The sequence below is a fragment of the Nicotiana sylvestris genome, chromosome 2 (assembly GCF_000393655.2).
Source record: "Nicotiana sylvestris chromosome 2, ASM39365v2, whole genome shotgun sequence".
NCBI classification, from domain to species: domain Eukaryota; kingdom Viridiplantae; phylum Streptophyta; class Magnoliopsida; order Solanales; family Solanaceae; genus Nicotiana; species Nicotiana sylvestris.
The window spans coordinates 190,995,170-191,010,076 of NC_091058.1; the positions used below are offsets into that span (position 1 = coordinate 190,995,170).

Consider the following 14,907-nt stretch of genomic DNA (forward strand, 5'->3'; position numbering starts at 1 on the left):
TGGGGAAAAGAAACTTGTTTTTTTTTTTTTATTTTCCTTCTAGATTCTGGGCTTTAATTTGGACATTTACGCGCCTATTTGTCTTCTTATTTATTTAGACCAATGCGCCTATTTTGGCTGTGATTGTAAGTTAGATCGCTTATACTAACCTACCCTTGTGGTTGCTGGCAAGAAAAAAAAAATAGACGTACTGTTACCTTATCAAATATAGTCAGACCGCTCTATAACATCATCCTTATATAACAATATTTTACTATAAAAGTCAAGTTTTTCCGGAACGAAATGTCATGTTTTGTTATGATATACGTTCTCTATAACAACAATTCGCTTTAACATCTAAAAATATCTGGAACAAACAAGACTGCTAGACTGCTATAGAGAGTTTTGACGGTATATGAATTGAATGATAACAGCACATTGGCCTACAAAAGCATATTTGTCATAGTAAAACAGAGACAACCATATCAATTAGTTACAAAATAACATTTATCACTACTCACCATGTTTACAAAATCACACACGAGGTGTGACAAGAATGGGGGTCACCGGACAAGTCTAAAGCGAAATGGTAAGATTGTCATTGTAGTATGTGCTAGACTCTCATGTATAAATGGAATGAATCATTATCCTCAAACAACCTGCACTAGGCTGAACACTGTACTGTACACACCAGATACAATGTGTTTACTAACAGCAGCCCTCATTTTACATTTACAAGAACCTTTAGCAAGGTCCAACTTTTGCGTATCTTTTTTTCCTCAACGTGACAAGTCAAGCCTTCGCTTTAGATGGAGTTGCTATCAAATGATGTAAAGTTGATGCCTGGATAACAGCGCTCGGACTAGTAACTCTACTCCGGCTTTGCACAGATTGCCTTAGTCCCAAGTTTTTGTCAACCCCACTTCTTAGAACACGTCTCCAAGACCGTGGAAGGCTTCGCATCAGCCGTGTTGAAGCTACCAGCAGAATCACACCAAGAATGATGCACATCCTGTACAGAAACATCTAATAGTGTACAGATTTTTTGTTTTATTGATAAGTTAATGAAATTTCATCAATTGCACAAGAATGTCCATTTATGAATAGCAAAAAGACTTCCAGTTCCCTCATAAATGCAGAAATCCAGGAAGATGACAAAGGCATATATATACCACAGCCATATTTTAAGTTAAACCACAAATACAAAAGCTGAAACAATCAAAATTTGACATGGTGAACTGCTGTTTACTTGTTTGAAAATATCTACTGACAGCTAAGAATCTGATTGAACTTACGATAATGTGCTAAGTAGAGCAAAACGACGAACAAATAACCCCAGGTTCCCATTATGGACCACGCTTACCAATAGAACAATATACAACTTTCAGAAAAACAACTTACAATCACATTTTGTGTCATTAAAAGATACAGCTGACCCACATTCACTATTTCAAGTGTGAATATACAATCATATTTTGTGTCATTAAAAGATACAACTGACCCACATTCACTATTTCAAGTGTTAATATTCTCCTACTTAATTCTTAAAAGATTTATACAGTAATATTAGATTCATATGTCCTGGACCACAATCCTGAGCCGAGGGTTTATTAGAAACAGCCTCTCTATCCTCACAAGGTAGGGGTAAGGTTTGCGTACACACTACCCTCCCCAGACCCCACGGTGCAGGATATTACTGGGTATGTTGTTGTTGTATAACCTGGACCACAAGAAAATGCACTTTTTTTTCCACCGAAACTTGCATCCTAATAACAATTTAAGCAGAAACAAGACATTCAGATTTGAAATGAAGGGACTAATATGTAGCATCATAAAGATGGGGTCACAGAGTTTTTGAAACCCACATATCATTCCAGTATCAAGAAAAAACTGTCATAAAGATGCACAAACCCGTTCAAAAATAAATAAGAGTCCTCGTATTAAACTGACTAAGAAGTCCAGTTAAAAGAACATTTCTCATGGAAGAGGAAGTGAAAGACATAGAGGGCATGACACACTTGTAAATGTACTAAAGAAGCTTGACAAGTAAAACAGATGGGAAAAGCAAAGAAATGAAAGATGTCGTATGTACCATCCAAGCAAAAGCCAAAGACGAGATGTTGGTGCTGAAGGCAACCGTTCACCCAAAGCAAGCATACCAGCAAGTACACCAGTTACAATTGATGCAACAGCCGCACATGTGGACACTACAATTGCCCTTCCATGCTTCAAGCCACGTGTCTGTTGGAAGAATAGAAGCACTTAATAAAAGCTGTTCATAAATAAGGCAGAGGGTATAAATAGTATTTTCTTTAAGGCAAACAAATGATAGTTAGATTATGGTCGTTTCATGGCCTCATCTATCTTTGCTAGTTAACATAATGTTGACCAGGACCTAATTTGCTCGGACTTGGGTGCGGTGTTTGATACGGGTCCGGATCTAGAGGTCGAATCCTTCATGATCTGAATTATATGATAAGGGGGTAAAGATCCAGGTACGGAAACAGATGCTGGGATTCGACTAAAAATAATTCAAATATTTAAAAATAGAGTTACAAAAATATGTCTGAATTATGAGACATTAGGTGAAAACCTTACAAGGTATTCTTAGAAGGAGAAAATATTGATCAAGAGGAGAATCCCAGAAGAATATACAAGGAAAAGGACTGACATAGAAATTTTTTTATACAAGGTATTCCATTTTCTTCAATATAACCCTAGCTTTTCAAAACTCGTTATGGAATTTCTCTATCGATTTTGTCAAAGTACCTAAAATCAGTTGACCAGATCCGGTATGGATCCCAAACCCACACCCATGTCATGTCGACACGGGTGCAACACCGAAAGTGAAGAGTCCGAGCAACTTAGACCAAAACCAGACAAGAGAAGAAAGCACTTGTTCATGATTATTTGGCTTGGATTCATGATATCAGTATTACTTGTAAATGGTAATAGCAGATATAAATAATGTTAATCACAAGAAGTACCTGACAAACAAAACCAGAACCACTACAGCAAATGCTTATTGAAATGCAAATGGGCACCAATAACTTGGAAAATCCCTGCTCCAAGAATAAAAATCCCATCTTTGATATCACGGCTGAAATCCTGTAACCATATTACTGAGTCATTATCCACATCTAAATAACTTACCAACACTTGACATAAGAAAAAGATGACTTTGGCGAGCATTACTATATCGAGATAAAATGGAATTATCTCAAAGCAACCAAGCATACAAGTCTATTAACATGATTGCAATAGTTGTTAATAGCAAAGCAAGCTTAAAACAAAACTACACAAGCAACAAAAGGAGCTGTTGAGAATTCTGCCTTCCGGGATTTTAAAATGACAAACAGTATCTAATACAAGTCTACTTATTCTGATTCATAGACTTTACAATGATAAAAGGGGTCTGGCACTAGTCCAATTTCACAAGTCTACTCTCATCTAACATGCAACAATTGACACAAATTTCTGTATAAAGATGTGATTGTCTTTACAGGGCAAGCTGGTATATGAGGCTTCTGCATTTTATGGCCTGCTGCAGTAATGTAGGTCAATGTAAGACAAGCAAAAGATAAGTAAAACTTTGAAAACCCCGTAGTAGTTACCCAAACAAAATGCCAGATTCCAGTCCATATATAATTTCTTCGATTACTTCATATTGCATCTGCATTGAGGAAAATTCGCATACAGCATCAGGCATGTCCAGAAGCATCATATGTAAGAGCTAAGTGGAAAATTCATACCAACTCTTGCTCTCTTCGCTGGCGTCTATAAATTCGAAGCCATCCATTAAGGAGAACCTATATCCATCGAAGAGTATAAGATCTCGGAATTCAAAAAGTACAAAAGCATTTGATACTTCTTCAGCCTAAAAGCTCAAAACCATATGCGGAGAATTCATAATAAGATCAGTACAACTCCAAAGAAATGCATACAAAAACAAAATGTGAAATGAAAAAATGAATTTACCAACTTCCTAGATGATAGAGCTCAGAAAAAATCAATCATATAGCATTGTACAAGCCAAGCAGTAAGAATCTTTTATATGAGCAGTATTAATGAATATTTTACTCGAGTAAAGAAAAGTTATTTATCATTCCAGTGGGCAAGGCAAACCAAGCTATATGTTTTCATCGAAAGCTATTAGAGCAAAGCACCCGTAACAGATGGTCGGGAGCAGAGGTGTCTGACAAGAGTGTTATCAGACAGCACCACAGTCTTTTTCACTACATTTCACTATATCTCCTCTCTTCTCAAATACACAAGTTCTCATTTAGGATAAGTTATCCAGAAAATTGACATCAAAGTATTTCTTGTATTGCTTAAAAAATTGTAGGTAACATATGTCCCTAAAAATAGGAATATGGCTGGCAAAACAATAAGAGAAAGAATTGACGTGAAACAACTTATAAATGTAAAGCTATTTTTTTATCAAGTATAAATGTAAAGCTACCGGACTACATGTTGATTATTTCTGAGGCTAAATATGTTTGACATTTATGTGATGGACATGAATTACCATGCTGCATTCAGTCACATAAAACACTAGCGGACATGACTACTTGGATCAACTGTACCATTTATCCATCTAAAAAGAAAAAGGAGCATTACTAAATTTATCCATTTATAATGTTATCATTAAATACCTTAATCTTTAGTTGTTAACCATTTAAGGCAACTAAATTTATGTTTGAGATATTCTGCAGATAGTTACATAACGACTAAAGTGACTTTCTGACATTCTTCTATTTCCAAGTAAAATATGATGAGATCTAGGGTGTGTTTGGTATGAAGGAAAACATTTTCCGGAAAATGTTTTCCAATTTTTTCATGTTTGGTAGTCTTAAATGTTTTGGAAAATATTTTCCTCGTGAACTCATTTTCCTCCAATTGGCGGAAAATGTTTTCCCTATCAAGATAAGGGAAAATATTTTCCAAAAATCTTTTTCAACCTTCCTCACCATATTCCTTATCCCCACCACCTCACCCGCACACCTCCACCTACCCATCCCCACCCCCACCCCCACCCTAAATAAAAATGTTATTAATAATACTTTCTTTTCATGTTATAGATAGATTTTTTTTTTTCATTTCAACAAATGAGTATTTTGTTTTCATGATATAAAAAAGTACTTATTATTTTTCATACCAGCAAGCAGTTAGCCTTCCTCTACAAGGAATGGAAGTGTGGATGAATCGACATCAAATATAGGATTGTTGTTGTACACGATCTCCATTTTAGTAGTCCTAGCTATCCACTCCACTATGTGGTAGAGTGTTCGTCCCCACCCCTTCGCAGGGGTACCTTCCCTTTTAATTGAGAGAAGGACTCGGAATTTACTCCCCTCGATTCGAGATCCGAAAGAAGGGTATGGAGTTTCTCCAGGGAATGCTCTCCGCTGTCACGAATCGAAGTTTCAAAAGCCAAAAGAGAGATTTTCCGACAAGAAAAAGGTTGGTTGAGACACGGGATGATAGGACGGGCGGCCGACTTTCGGTACTTTCTGCCAACTCGATTTCAATACTAAGTAAGCTCCTCATCGCATAAGCAAGAAAGTTCAACTACAGAGGGTAAAGAGAGGGGCGGACGAGAGTTCTAATAATTCTCTTCCTTCCATACAGGTCTGCGAGCGTCCCATCTTTTTCTTACTTGAATGAAGAAAGCTCAGTAACAAACAAGGTTCGGAGAACAACCTAATTACGAAAGAACCCCTGTTGATTCGCCAAAGATCTACAAGCCAGGATTCTAGAAAAAGAGATGCTATTAAGGATACTTTAACAGAACCTTAGGACTTATCTTGAGTTGGGCATCCCTGACTCCATTCCTGACTAGAGAAGGGAATGCGATGAATCACCAGAGTTTGGATCGAAGAATAGGCACCCACGAATTAGCAACATATTTGCGGGATCTATCGAGTGGAAAACTGGGATATCAATACACCGAAGAGCTACCAAACATGATCACCAACAAGAGAAACATCCGAAATCTATTTCTAGATCCGATCGAAAGCATAAAGTCGCCCGGTTTGAGTCTAAATGATTTGGTAGTTGGAAAAAGGCGCACTATTGAAATCCTAGCTAAAAACGAGGAAGCACGGGATCCGGTGGTCGAAAGGCTGTTCCAGCCACCTACTAAATTGGTGGATCACGAAAGCTGCCAAGAGTTAATGAAAGCATTACGGCTGGAGCGATGGCCAAACACCATAAGGGCGGAGAGGGGGTCGCCTACGAAGCCATTTATGCAGTGCTTGATGAATTTAACCTTTTAAAAAAGGGTGAGGGGGAAAGTCCGTAAGATGTCGGAGAAGGATGAGTTGATTAAGAAGAAGAATGAGAAGGATCGGAAGAAGAATCCTAAGCCGAAAGCTAAGACGAAGGCTAAGAAAGAAGATGGTTTCAGTAGGTAGGATGAAGTATAGGTTGATTGAAGTAGCGAAGGTCGATTAAGGAAGAGAATGTAGCTTCAAGAATGAGGCAAGGCCAGCCCTAAGTCTAAGTTGAAGTTACAGGGCTGGGAAGTATGAGTCGATCGGATGCAGGGAAGCCCAGGCAATCTTTTCCTATCAATCATTCGTCAGGAAGCAGTGGAGAAAGAATCGTCTTTTAACAAAAAAGTACTTTGTTTTCAAGATGTAGAAAAAGTATACTTTTTCATTTCAACAAAATGAGTATTTCCTTTTCATGATATACAATAACAGTAAGGAAACATGTGGGACTTGGGGAAAGGGGGTGAAGAGAGTAGCATAAAAGAATATTTTCCTAAAAATATATTTTCTACTCTCTAACCAAACACTAGAAAATATTTTCCGGAAAAAGTTTTCCAATCAGCAACCAAACAAGGGAAAATAAGATATAAAACCACTCATTTCCATGAAAACATTTTCCTTCGTACCAAATACACCCCTAAGCCACCACTTTTGGTTGAGGGGTAAAAACAGTTTTACATGAAAAGAGACAAAGCTAACAAGGAAGAAGATGAGAGGAAGAAATTATCATCCAGAGTTATTAGTTACAAAGTGTTACTCCCTCCGTTTCATATTAGATGAGGTAGTTTGACTCGGCACGGAGTTTAAGGAAAAAGAATAAGACTTTTGAAACTTGTGGTCTTAAAAGCTTAAGGGGTAAAAAGTTTGTGGGGCCATGATATTTGTGTGGCTATAAAAGCTTATCATTAAGGGTAAATGGGTAAAATGAAAGAGTTTAAAGTTGAATTATTCCTAAATTTAGAAATGTGTCATTTGTTTTGGAACAGACTAAAAAGGAAAGTACCTCATTTTCTATGAAACGGAGGGAGTAGTATTTTCAAACATATAGGGATACAATAAGAACCTAGGACTAAAAGTGTTGACATGATAAGCAACTGGGGAACAGGGGAAGTACTTTTAGTATGTGCAGAAACAAAAAAACTAGTTGGACAAAAGGTGGGTGCAGGAAGGACGTGGTGATTATGGTGTTATGGAATGCTTGAAGATGTTCAACTTCATTAAATAAATCAATCGTTGTTGCCTTTTTTAGCAATCACATGGAGCCTGACATTTGACGCGTGAGACTTGACTAGACAAGCTTTTCATGACAAAAAGTTTCAAGCCAAACTACTTGCATATCTATCTGAAAGAAGCCGCTGCAAAATGCTATCAGTGATTCTTCCTCCCTTTCCCATCTATTCGACCTTTTTTATAGGTGCCAACTTAGTGCAAGTTTTCTTGGTTAAGGGAGAAAAAAAAGAGCATTGATAGGATTAGGACTATAAGTCGGACAGAAGCGTTTTCTCTAAAATAATTAATATACCAACCAATATACAAAAAGAATTCAGCATAATCGCTCTATACTTAAAATAATATAGCACCGAAAAAGACCTTCTCAAGTGAATAACTTAAAGTGTGCTTGTATTGTGCATAGAATAAGATACCTACAAACAAGATTGCAACAGCACATGCCAGCCATGGTAGATGAAAAATTGAGATAGCCGAAGCCTGCTGTTCCTCCCCTCCGGCACCAACAGCTTAACAGAGAAAAGAGAAGTGATAAGTAAACTTTTTTCAGAAATTCATATCGTAGTGAACATTTCAGTAAATAGATTTCAATCTCTTTGCTTTTCACTGAGGTTCCTAAGTCAAATTACAAGTCAACCAAACATAAGACAGATTTACTGCATTCGTGCTTGAACAAAAGGCGTAGATCAATCAGAATAGCGACCAAATTTTCAGAATCTTAATACTAACAGCACTAATAGATTTTAGATACCAAATATTGTTTTATAAGTAGAAACAAAGCGGATGGATAACCGACACTCCCGCTCCAACTAAGACAACCTGACAGATCTGATATTTTAAACGCGGTGCGTGGCTGTACCACCCTCTTGCAACTACTTCCTCCCCATGGAACAATAACTAGTTTACGAAGTAGTCACTGTAAATAGATGCATATTTCGCCCTGTACGTATAAGGCCATTTATCCAGTGAAACCTTGCTTAGCAATTCAGAGGAAAATGAGCTGTGTCTTTGTTTTCCATAGCCTTATTAGTTCTTTTAACGAATAATGCAAAGCATTAAGGAACTTACATTACCTATGGTGCCAATGCCCGCCAAGGTAATTCCTATCCAATCAATAACATTCATGATCTCCTTTAGATAAAAATGGGAAAAGACTGAAAGTATAGCAAGTCCACAGCCAGAAACTGGTTGAATGACCGATACCTGGAGTACAGCATTCAAACAGAAAGTATGAAGGATTCGCGTGGCTATCAATATATAATAGAAACATTATATTTAGGGTTTTCCCTGATAATAGATTGACTTTCAATCTATAAAGTTCGATACGCACAACATGCATAAGAGAAAGCTTGCTCGAAATGCACTTACTGGGGCTAGAGATAGTGCTCGCAACATCAAGACTGCTCCAAACAAATCCATAAGTAAGCCAATGATCCATGCCTTGTTGAAAGCATAAGCTTTTATCACCTGTAGACACAGATGATGAAGCTTTCCATGTTGCTCGTGTTTCACAGAAGAAATGTACGAGTTCTTAAATTTTAACGTAAGCAGGACAGATGTTGGGAGGCCAACATGATTTAACAAAGAACATAGAAGGCAAAAAAGAGATGATGCCTGCACAATACTAGAGAAAGCCCAACATACGAACATTTACAGTTACTGCAATATTCGGCATTCGCACTCAATAATCATTCAATTAAAGAACCTTTTTTGTATTCATAATTACCATTCAATCGAAGACATTTGATTAACTAATTGTTTGACGTATCATTCTAGATTCAATTTGCATCAGGCATGGCCACTGTCGCCAAAAGAAATGGAAAACGAATAGAATACTGTAAAAATGACATTGGCTACATCCAGATACCAGAAACTTTCCGCTCAATTTATAAACATATTCCTATTAAGAATATTGTTAGGAAATTGTAAATACTGCAAATATCTGATTCTTTGCAAATATGGAAAAGATATACTCCCTCCGTTTCAATTTAGATGGGGTAGTTTGACTCGGAACGGAGTTTAAGAGAAAAGAGGGAGACCTTTGAAGCTTGTGGTCTTAAAAGCTTAAGGGGTAAAAGCTTTGTGGAGCCATGACATTTGTGTGGTTATAAAAGCTTCTCATTAAGGGTAAAATGGAAAGTTTAAAGTTGAATGATTCCCGATTATAGAAATGTATCATTCTTTTTGGAACGGACTAATAAGGAAAGTGTGTCATCTAAATTGAAACGGAGGAAGCAAAATTCATGTCACCGGGTTTGTTGTTGTTGTTGTTCTATTTAGAATGTGATTGTGTGAATAGGAATAAGAATTATTTTCCTTTCCATTTTTGGATTACTTGCAAACATTATTTAACTCCAGCATACTTGAGGGAATAATCAACCAAGTCATTCTCCAAATATCTTCTTTCTCTTTTTCTTCATGATTTCTACTATAATCTAAACAAGCTATTGATTGATAAAGAGATTATAGCTGCATAAATCATGACCCAAAAAGGTATTCTTCACCATATTCATGACCACTGTTATATTCATTCATGAAGTGATATATTACTTTGCTAACTATATAAATTGTTTAGTGCCAACCCCTTCAATACAGCCCGAATGGGCAATGAGGTATTGCACCTAGCTAAATGGTTTAAGTCAGCCTCAAGTGAGCTTTTGAAATCGCTAATTGTACGGTTTAGTAAAAGTTTCTTTTCAATGATATTCAAGATTCGAGACTTCTCATGACCAACTTATGTAAGGAAGTTCCTCAATGTCAATCGATTCCATCATCAAATAGCCAAGTAGGTGGTAGTTTTCTGAAATTAAGTTTTATGTCTTTCAAAGAAGTGTAAGGAAGTACTGTTCTGTGTTACTTTTTGACAACAAACTAGGTAAAAGCTTTAGCAACTTAAAAAGACTACCGAAAAACTCATTGCACGCAGTTATTTACTAGCACTATGTAATCACACTTGGGATAAAAGAAATTTCATATTAAAAGAAAGCTAGATGATTGAATTCATTGCTTATTAATGTGTTCTAAATATCCAATACAAACATAAGAACATAAAACCTATGTGACAAATAGCGATCATATAAACGACATTACAGCACCACAACACCAAAAACTATGCTTCAATTCCAAATTAGTTGAGGTCAGCGACATGAATCCTACATTTCTGTTCATCTTTAGTTGGATCCTTTACATCCCAATATCCAATATTTATCTTTAAACATATATTAGGCCTCCTCTGGTGTTAGATTATTTACATTTTTTTGCAGTTACACAAATCTTTAAACTTTTAAATAAATAAATAAATAAAAGCGTCCCCAGAAAATATCATAACAAAATCATCAGCAGACATTTGAACCACATTCCAAAAAAAATATTATAAGAGTATATATGAATGATAACATAACCAGTCACCCATAAACCAAATCCTTCAGAAGAATCAATCTTTCCAAGAAATACAAGAAAATCAACTTTCTCAACAAAGAAACAGAATTAAGAATTGGATCAAAACTCCAAAAATAAACAAAACCCAAAATTTTGAAGGGGCAAGTTTAGCAGTTTTGAATATACCTTGAGCTTGAAAGATAAAGGAGGGAGAATGAGAGTGCCCTTCTTCTGAAGAACCTTGCCGATGTTGTTACCAGCCGTCGCCGCTACCGTTAGGCAGATTGATTCCCACATTTCTGCTCCCGTGTTTTTTTCTGTTTTGTGGATCAATAGGGAAAAGGAATGAAGGAATATTTTTTGGTTTTAAAATCTTTTTCTTGGTTTGTGTTTTTTTGATGTCAAGATCTCGGTTTGTTGCCTGGCAGATTAAGGCATATTACCACGGAAAAGGTCCAAAAATATGCCTAAATTATATATATAGCTCACTTTTGTACTCCGTTAGTAAACTGGGCAAAAATATACCGTGGCCACTAACCTAACAGCTCTCCACACAAGCCATTTTAATCCTACATGGCATCCACGTAGCTATGACATGGCAGCCACATAAGCGGACAGTCTTCTAAACCCGCTCCGAAACCCATTTCCAAAGAAAGATCTGGCCATAACCCCACCTCCAAACTCCACCCCACCTCCAAACTCCATTTCATAACAAAAACCCAATTTCTTCCTAGACCCAATTTCCCTTCAAAATTTCTGCTCCAAAGCAGCCGTCGAAACAGCTCGACAACTTTAAAGCACCATTTTTCAGCCATGAAAACAACTTATCCCATTTTTCAGCCATGAAAATGCAACTCTGAAGCACCATTTTCCTCACTTTAGCGCCTCCATTTTCACCACCAAAGCAGCCCTCTTTTCTGTCCAAAAACGATCCCCAAAATAGCTGTAGAAACAGCTGTGTTGCTACTGAAAAAACCAGCCATGAAAGCCACCATTTTCTCCTCCAAAAAGCTACTCACCTCCAGCCCGTTTCAGCCATGAATTTGTGCACTTTCAGCTCTAAAAACTCGGGTGAAAACGCAACAAACTTCAGTCACAAAACATCACCAAATTCAGCAGCGAAACAGGCATGAAACACCCCAAAAACGTAGCAAAACAAGCTGCGAAATCAGCACAAAAAACACCACAAAATGACCCGAAATGGCAGCTAAGAAACGCTGCTCAGCCTCATTCCAAAACTACCAGAAATCAGCCGTAAAACCTCACTTAAAAGTTAAAACCACCTAAAAACGCGAAGAAAATAACATCCCTTTCTCGCGCAAAAACACCAGCTCCAAAGGTTGAGTTTCAGGCCATCACCAGAAATGGGTTTCGGAGCAGGTTTAGAAGGCTGCCTGCTTATGTGGCTGCCATGTCACAACTATGTTTAGTTGGAGGCCATGTAGGACTAAAATGGCTTGTGTGGAGGTCTGTTAGGTCGAAGGACATTAGTGGCCCATTGTACTAACGGGGAGGATATTTTTGGCCCAGTTTACTAACGGAGGACAAAAGTGAGCTATATACCATAGTTTAGGGATATTTTTGGACCTTTTCATCCCCTACGCTTTCTCGTCTTCCTTTTCTTATTTCTTCGTTTTTTTTTCCTTTTTCTTAAACGAAAAATATTGCCTATTTTTTTTTTTTGGGTTGGGGGGGGGGGTAAATAAGCAAATTTATTAACCAAATTGAAAAAACTATATCGAAAAAAAACTACACAACATACAATTTCAGTAGAATAGAACTCCCTATCTCCCTAGACTCTTTCCCATGGCTACCATGATAAAATTTAGGTTTTTTTTGTGCAGCATGTGGATATGGATCCATGCCCCTAGGGTCGGCCTTTGATATTTCTCTCTCGATGACGTACACATGGATTGTGGTACTATGATTGGTGTGATTGATTTTGATGGAGTATAAGGGTGGCATTCTTATTTGATGATGAGTGGAGTACAAAAGTGACATTCTTGATCATTCAAGTGAATTCTTCATGCTTTTCATACATTTTACATGATTTCACATAGTTTTTAACATGCTACTCTATGCCTTTTGTATACGACTAAAATCAGAGAGTCCTATTTTAGGATCATCATGGCATTCCATATCTTGTTGCCAGAAGGCTCGAGGCACAGCTCGACCTTGGGGCAGTACAAATCGGTGGCTATGATGGACGAGTGGGAGATTTCCAAGGCAAGTGGTTAGAGCTGACCAGGTCTATAAGAATAGTTCAAGTCTGTACCGTGACAATAAATAGTTGTACCAGCTACAATTCTTTGTAATAAATGTATATGTACTATGTTCGAACTCCCCCTCCTATATAAAAGGGACCCTTGTTATTTTTTGCACACATTATATTCAATACAAAAAAAAACAAGAATGTTCTCTGCTCTCTAACTAAAACACTCTCTATTGTCTTTCATTTGATTTATTGCTTACATTTATTGTGTTTCATTGATTGTTCTTCATTTATTACTCATCATTGATAATAAAGGGCCATTATTGAGACCCTTAGGACTGTTAGTCCTCCGTTGATCGTCCCTGATCAAGCCCGTCTAGCTCGACCTCGAGGCCCCACTTAGGCCGGTCTGAGACCCCAACTTGCAGTCGTTCGGTTTGCATAACATACTACCTTCAAGCTCTTATCTCATTTTCTTAACTTACATTTAACATCTATTGCCTAACAACTAGCATTAAGATAAATCATGTATTTTTAGAACCACAAAATCAAATCTAATTGTAATTACCATTTTCAAGATAAACAGTTTGGCGCCCACCGTGGGGCTAAAAATAATAGTGATTATTTTCATACCGGTTTACTGAAAACACAAGTTATTCTTTACACTTTTTTCTTGCCCAAGAATCTTTGATTTCAAGTCAAAATGTCTAACTCAATGAATGCACATGAAAACAATGGTCTTGAAGATCATGGAGAGAATGGTGTAGCTGTTCCAGGCGTCGGTGTACCACTGTGCAACCCTGAGGATGCACCAGAGCCAATCCCCGTGGATGTGGTCTCACGCAATGCCTAACATCGATATAAGCTCCCACACCAACAGGAGTATACGCCAAGAAAACAACAAGAAGCTCAGAAAACCCCAGCACGGAAGGAACAAGAGGTTAGCCTTCACGTCATTTTTGAGATGTTGCAGGCATAACAGTTGGCGATTGCTCAACTGCAAAGCCACCAAAAAACTCCAAGCACAGCACCGGAAACGGCCCCTCAAGCCGGACAGGTGCCAGAAAGATCGAGCGACAACGGGTCAGCAACCGACCCTGCTGTTATGAAGATACTTGAGGACCTCACAAAGAGGATTGAATCGGGCGAAAGGAAGATAGAAGCTAATGATAAAAGGTGGAGACCTACAATTCAAGGGTCAATCAGATCCTGGGTGCACCCCCGATCCTGAAGGGTGTTGATTCAAAGAAATTCGTACAAAAGCCATTCCCATCAAGTGCGGCTCCAAAGCCCATACCGAAGAAATTCAAAACGCCTGATCTCTCGAAATACAACGGAACCTCAGATCTCAACGAACATGTCACTGCTTACACTTGTGTCGTAAAGGGAAACGACCTAAAGGACGACGAAATTAAATCTGTCCTATTGAAGAAATTTGGGGAAACACTTTCAAAAGGGGTCATGATGTGGTATCACAACCTATACCCAAATTTGCTAGACTCATTCGTCATGCTGGCAGATCCTTTTATAAAGGCACATACCGGTGCCATCAAGGTTGCTACAAGAAAATTCGACGTCTTCAAAATCAAACAAAGAGAAAACGAGATGTTGCGAGAGTTTGTATCTCGCTTCCAAATGGAGCGAATGGAATTACCACCAGTCTTTGATGACTATGCAGTGCAGGCCTTCACCCAAGGTTTGAACGAACGAAGCTCGGTAGCTTCAAAGTAACTAAAGCAGAACTTGGTTGAATATCCCACCGTGACTTGGTCGGATGTCCACAACCGCTATCAGTCGAAGATTAGGGTGAAAGATGACCAACTAGGAGCCCCCTCG

General features: G+C 37.9%; 1 protein-coding gene across 1 annotated transcript; it reads right to left on the reverse strand.

Moving 5' to 3' along the window:
• Positions 1 to 417: 417 nt before the first annotated feature.
• Positions 418 to 11,288, reverse strand: LOC104221312 (probable magnesium transporter NIPA9). Its single transcript, XM_009772352.2, has 9 exons — positions 11,046 to 11,288; positions 8,850 to 8,948; positions 8,555 to 8,684; positions 7,902 to 7,990; positions 3,732 to 3,788; positions 3,594 to 3,652; positions 2,967 to 3,087; positions 2,072 to 2,220; positions 418 to 991 (listed from the first exon to the last, which is right to left on the reverse strand). Exons 1-9 carry the CDS (start codon positions 11,154 to 11,156, stop codon positions 772 to 774), a joined length of 1,035 nt encoding a protein of 344 aa, XP_009770654.1. The 5' UTR covers positions 11,157 to 11,288; the 3' UTR covers positions 418 to 771.
• Positions 11,289 to 14,907: the final 3,619 nt, after the last annotated feature.

Bases quoted from the DNA above. Each gene is read 5' to 3' on its own strand.
- LOC104221312 (XM_009772352.2), bottom strand. From the start codon at position 11,156: ATGTGGGAATCAATCTGCCTAACGGTAGCGGCGACGGCTGGTAACAAC. The intron at 8,949-11,045 runs GTATATTCAAAA...CTGTGTCTACAG, and splicing joins CTTTATCTTTCAAGCTCAAG to GTGATAAAAGCTTATGCTTT. The intron at 3,653-3,731 runs GTATGAATTTTC...TCCTCAATGCAG, and splicing joins AGCGAAGAGAGCAAGAGTTG to ATGCAATATGAAGTAATCGA.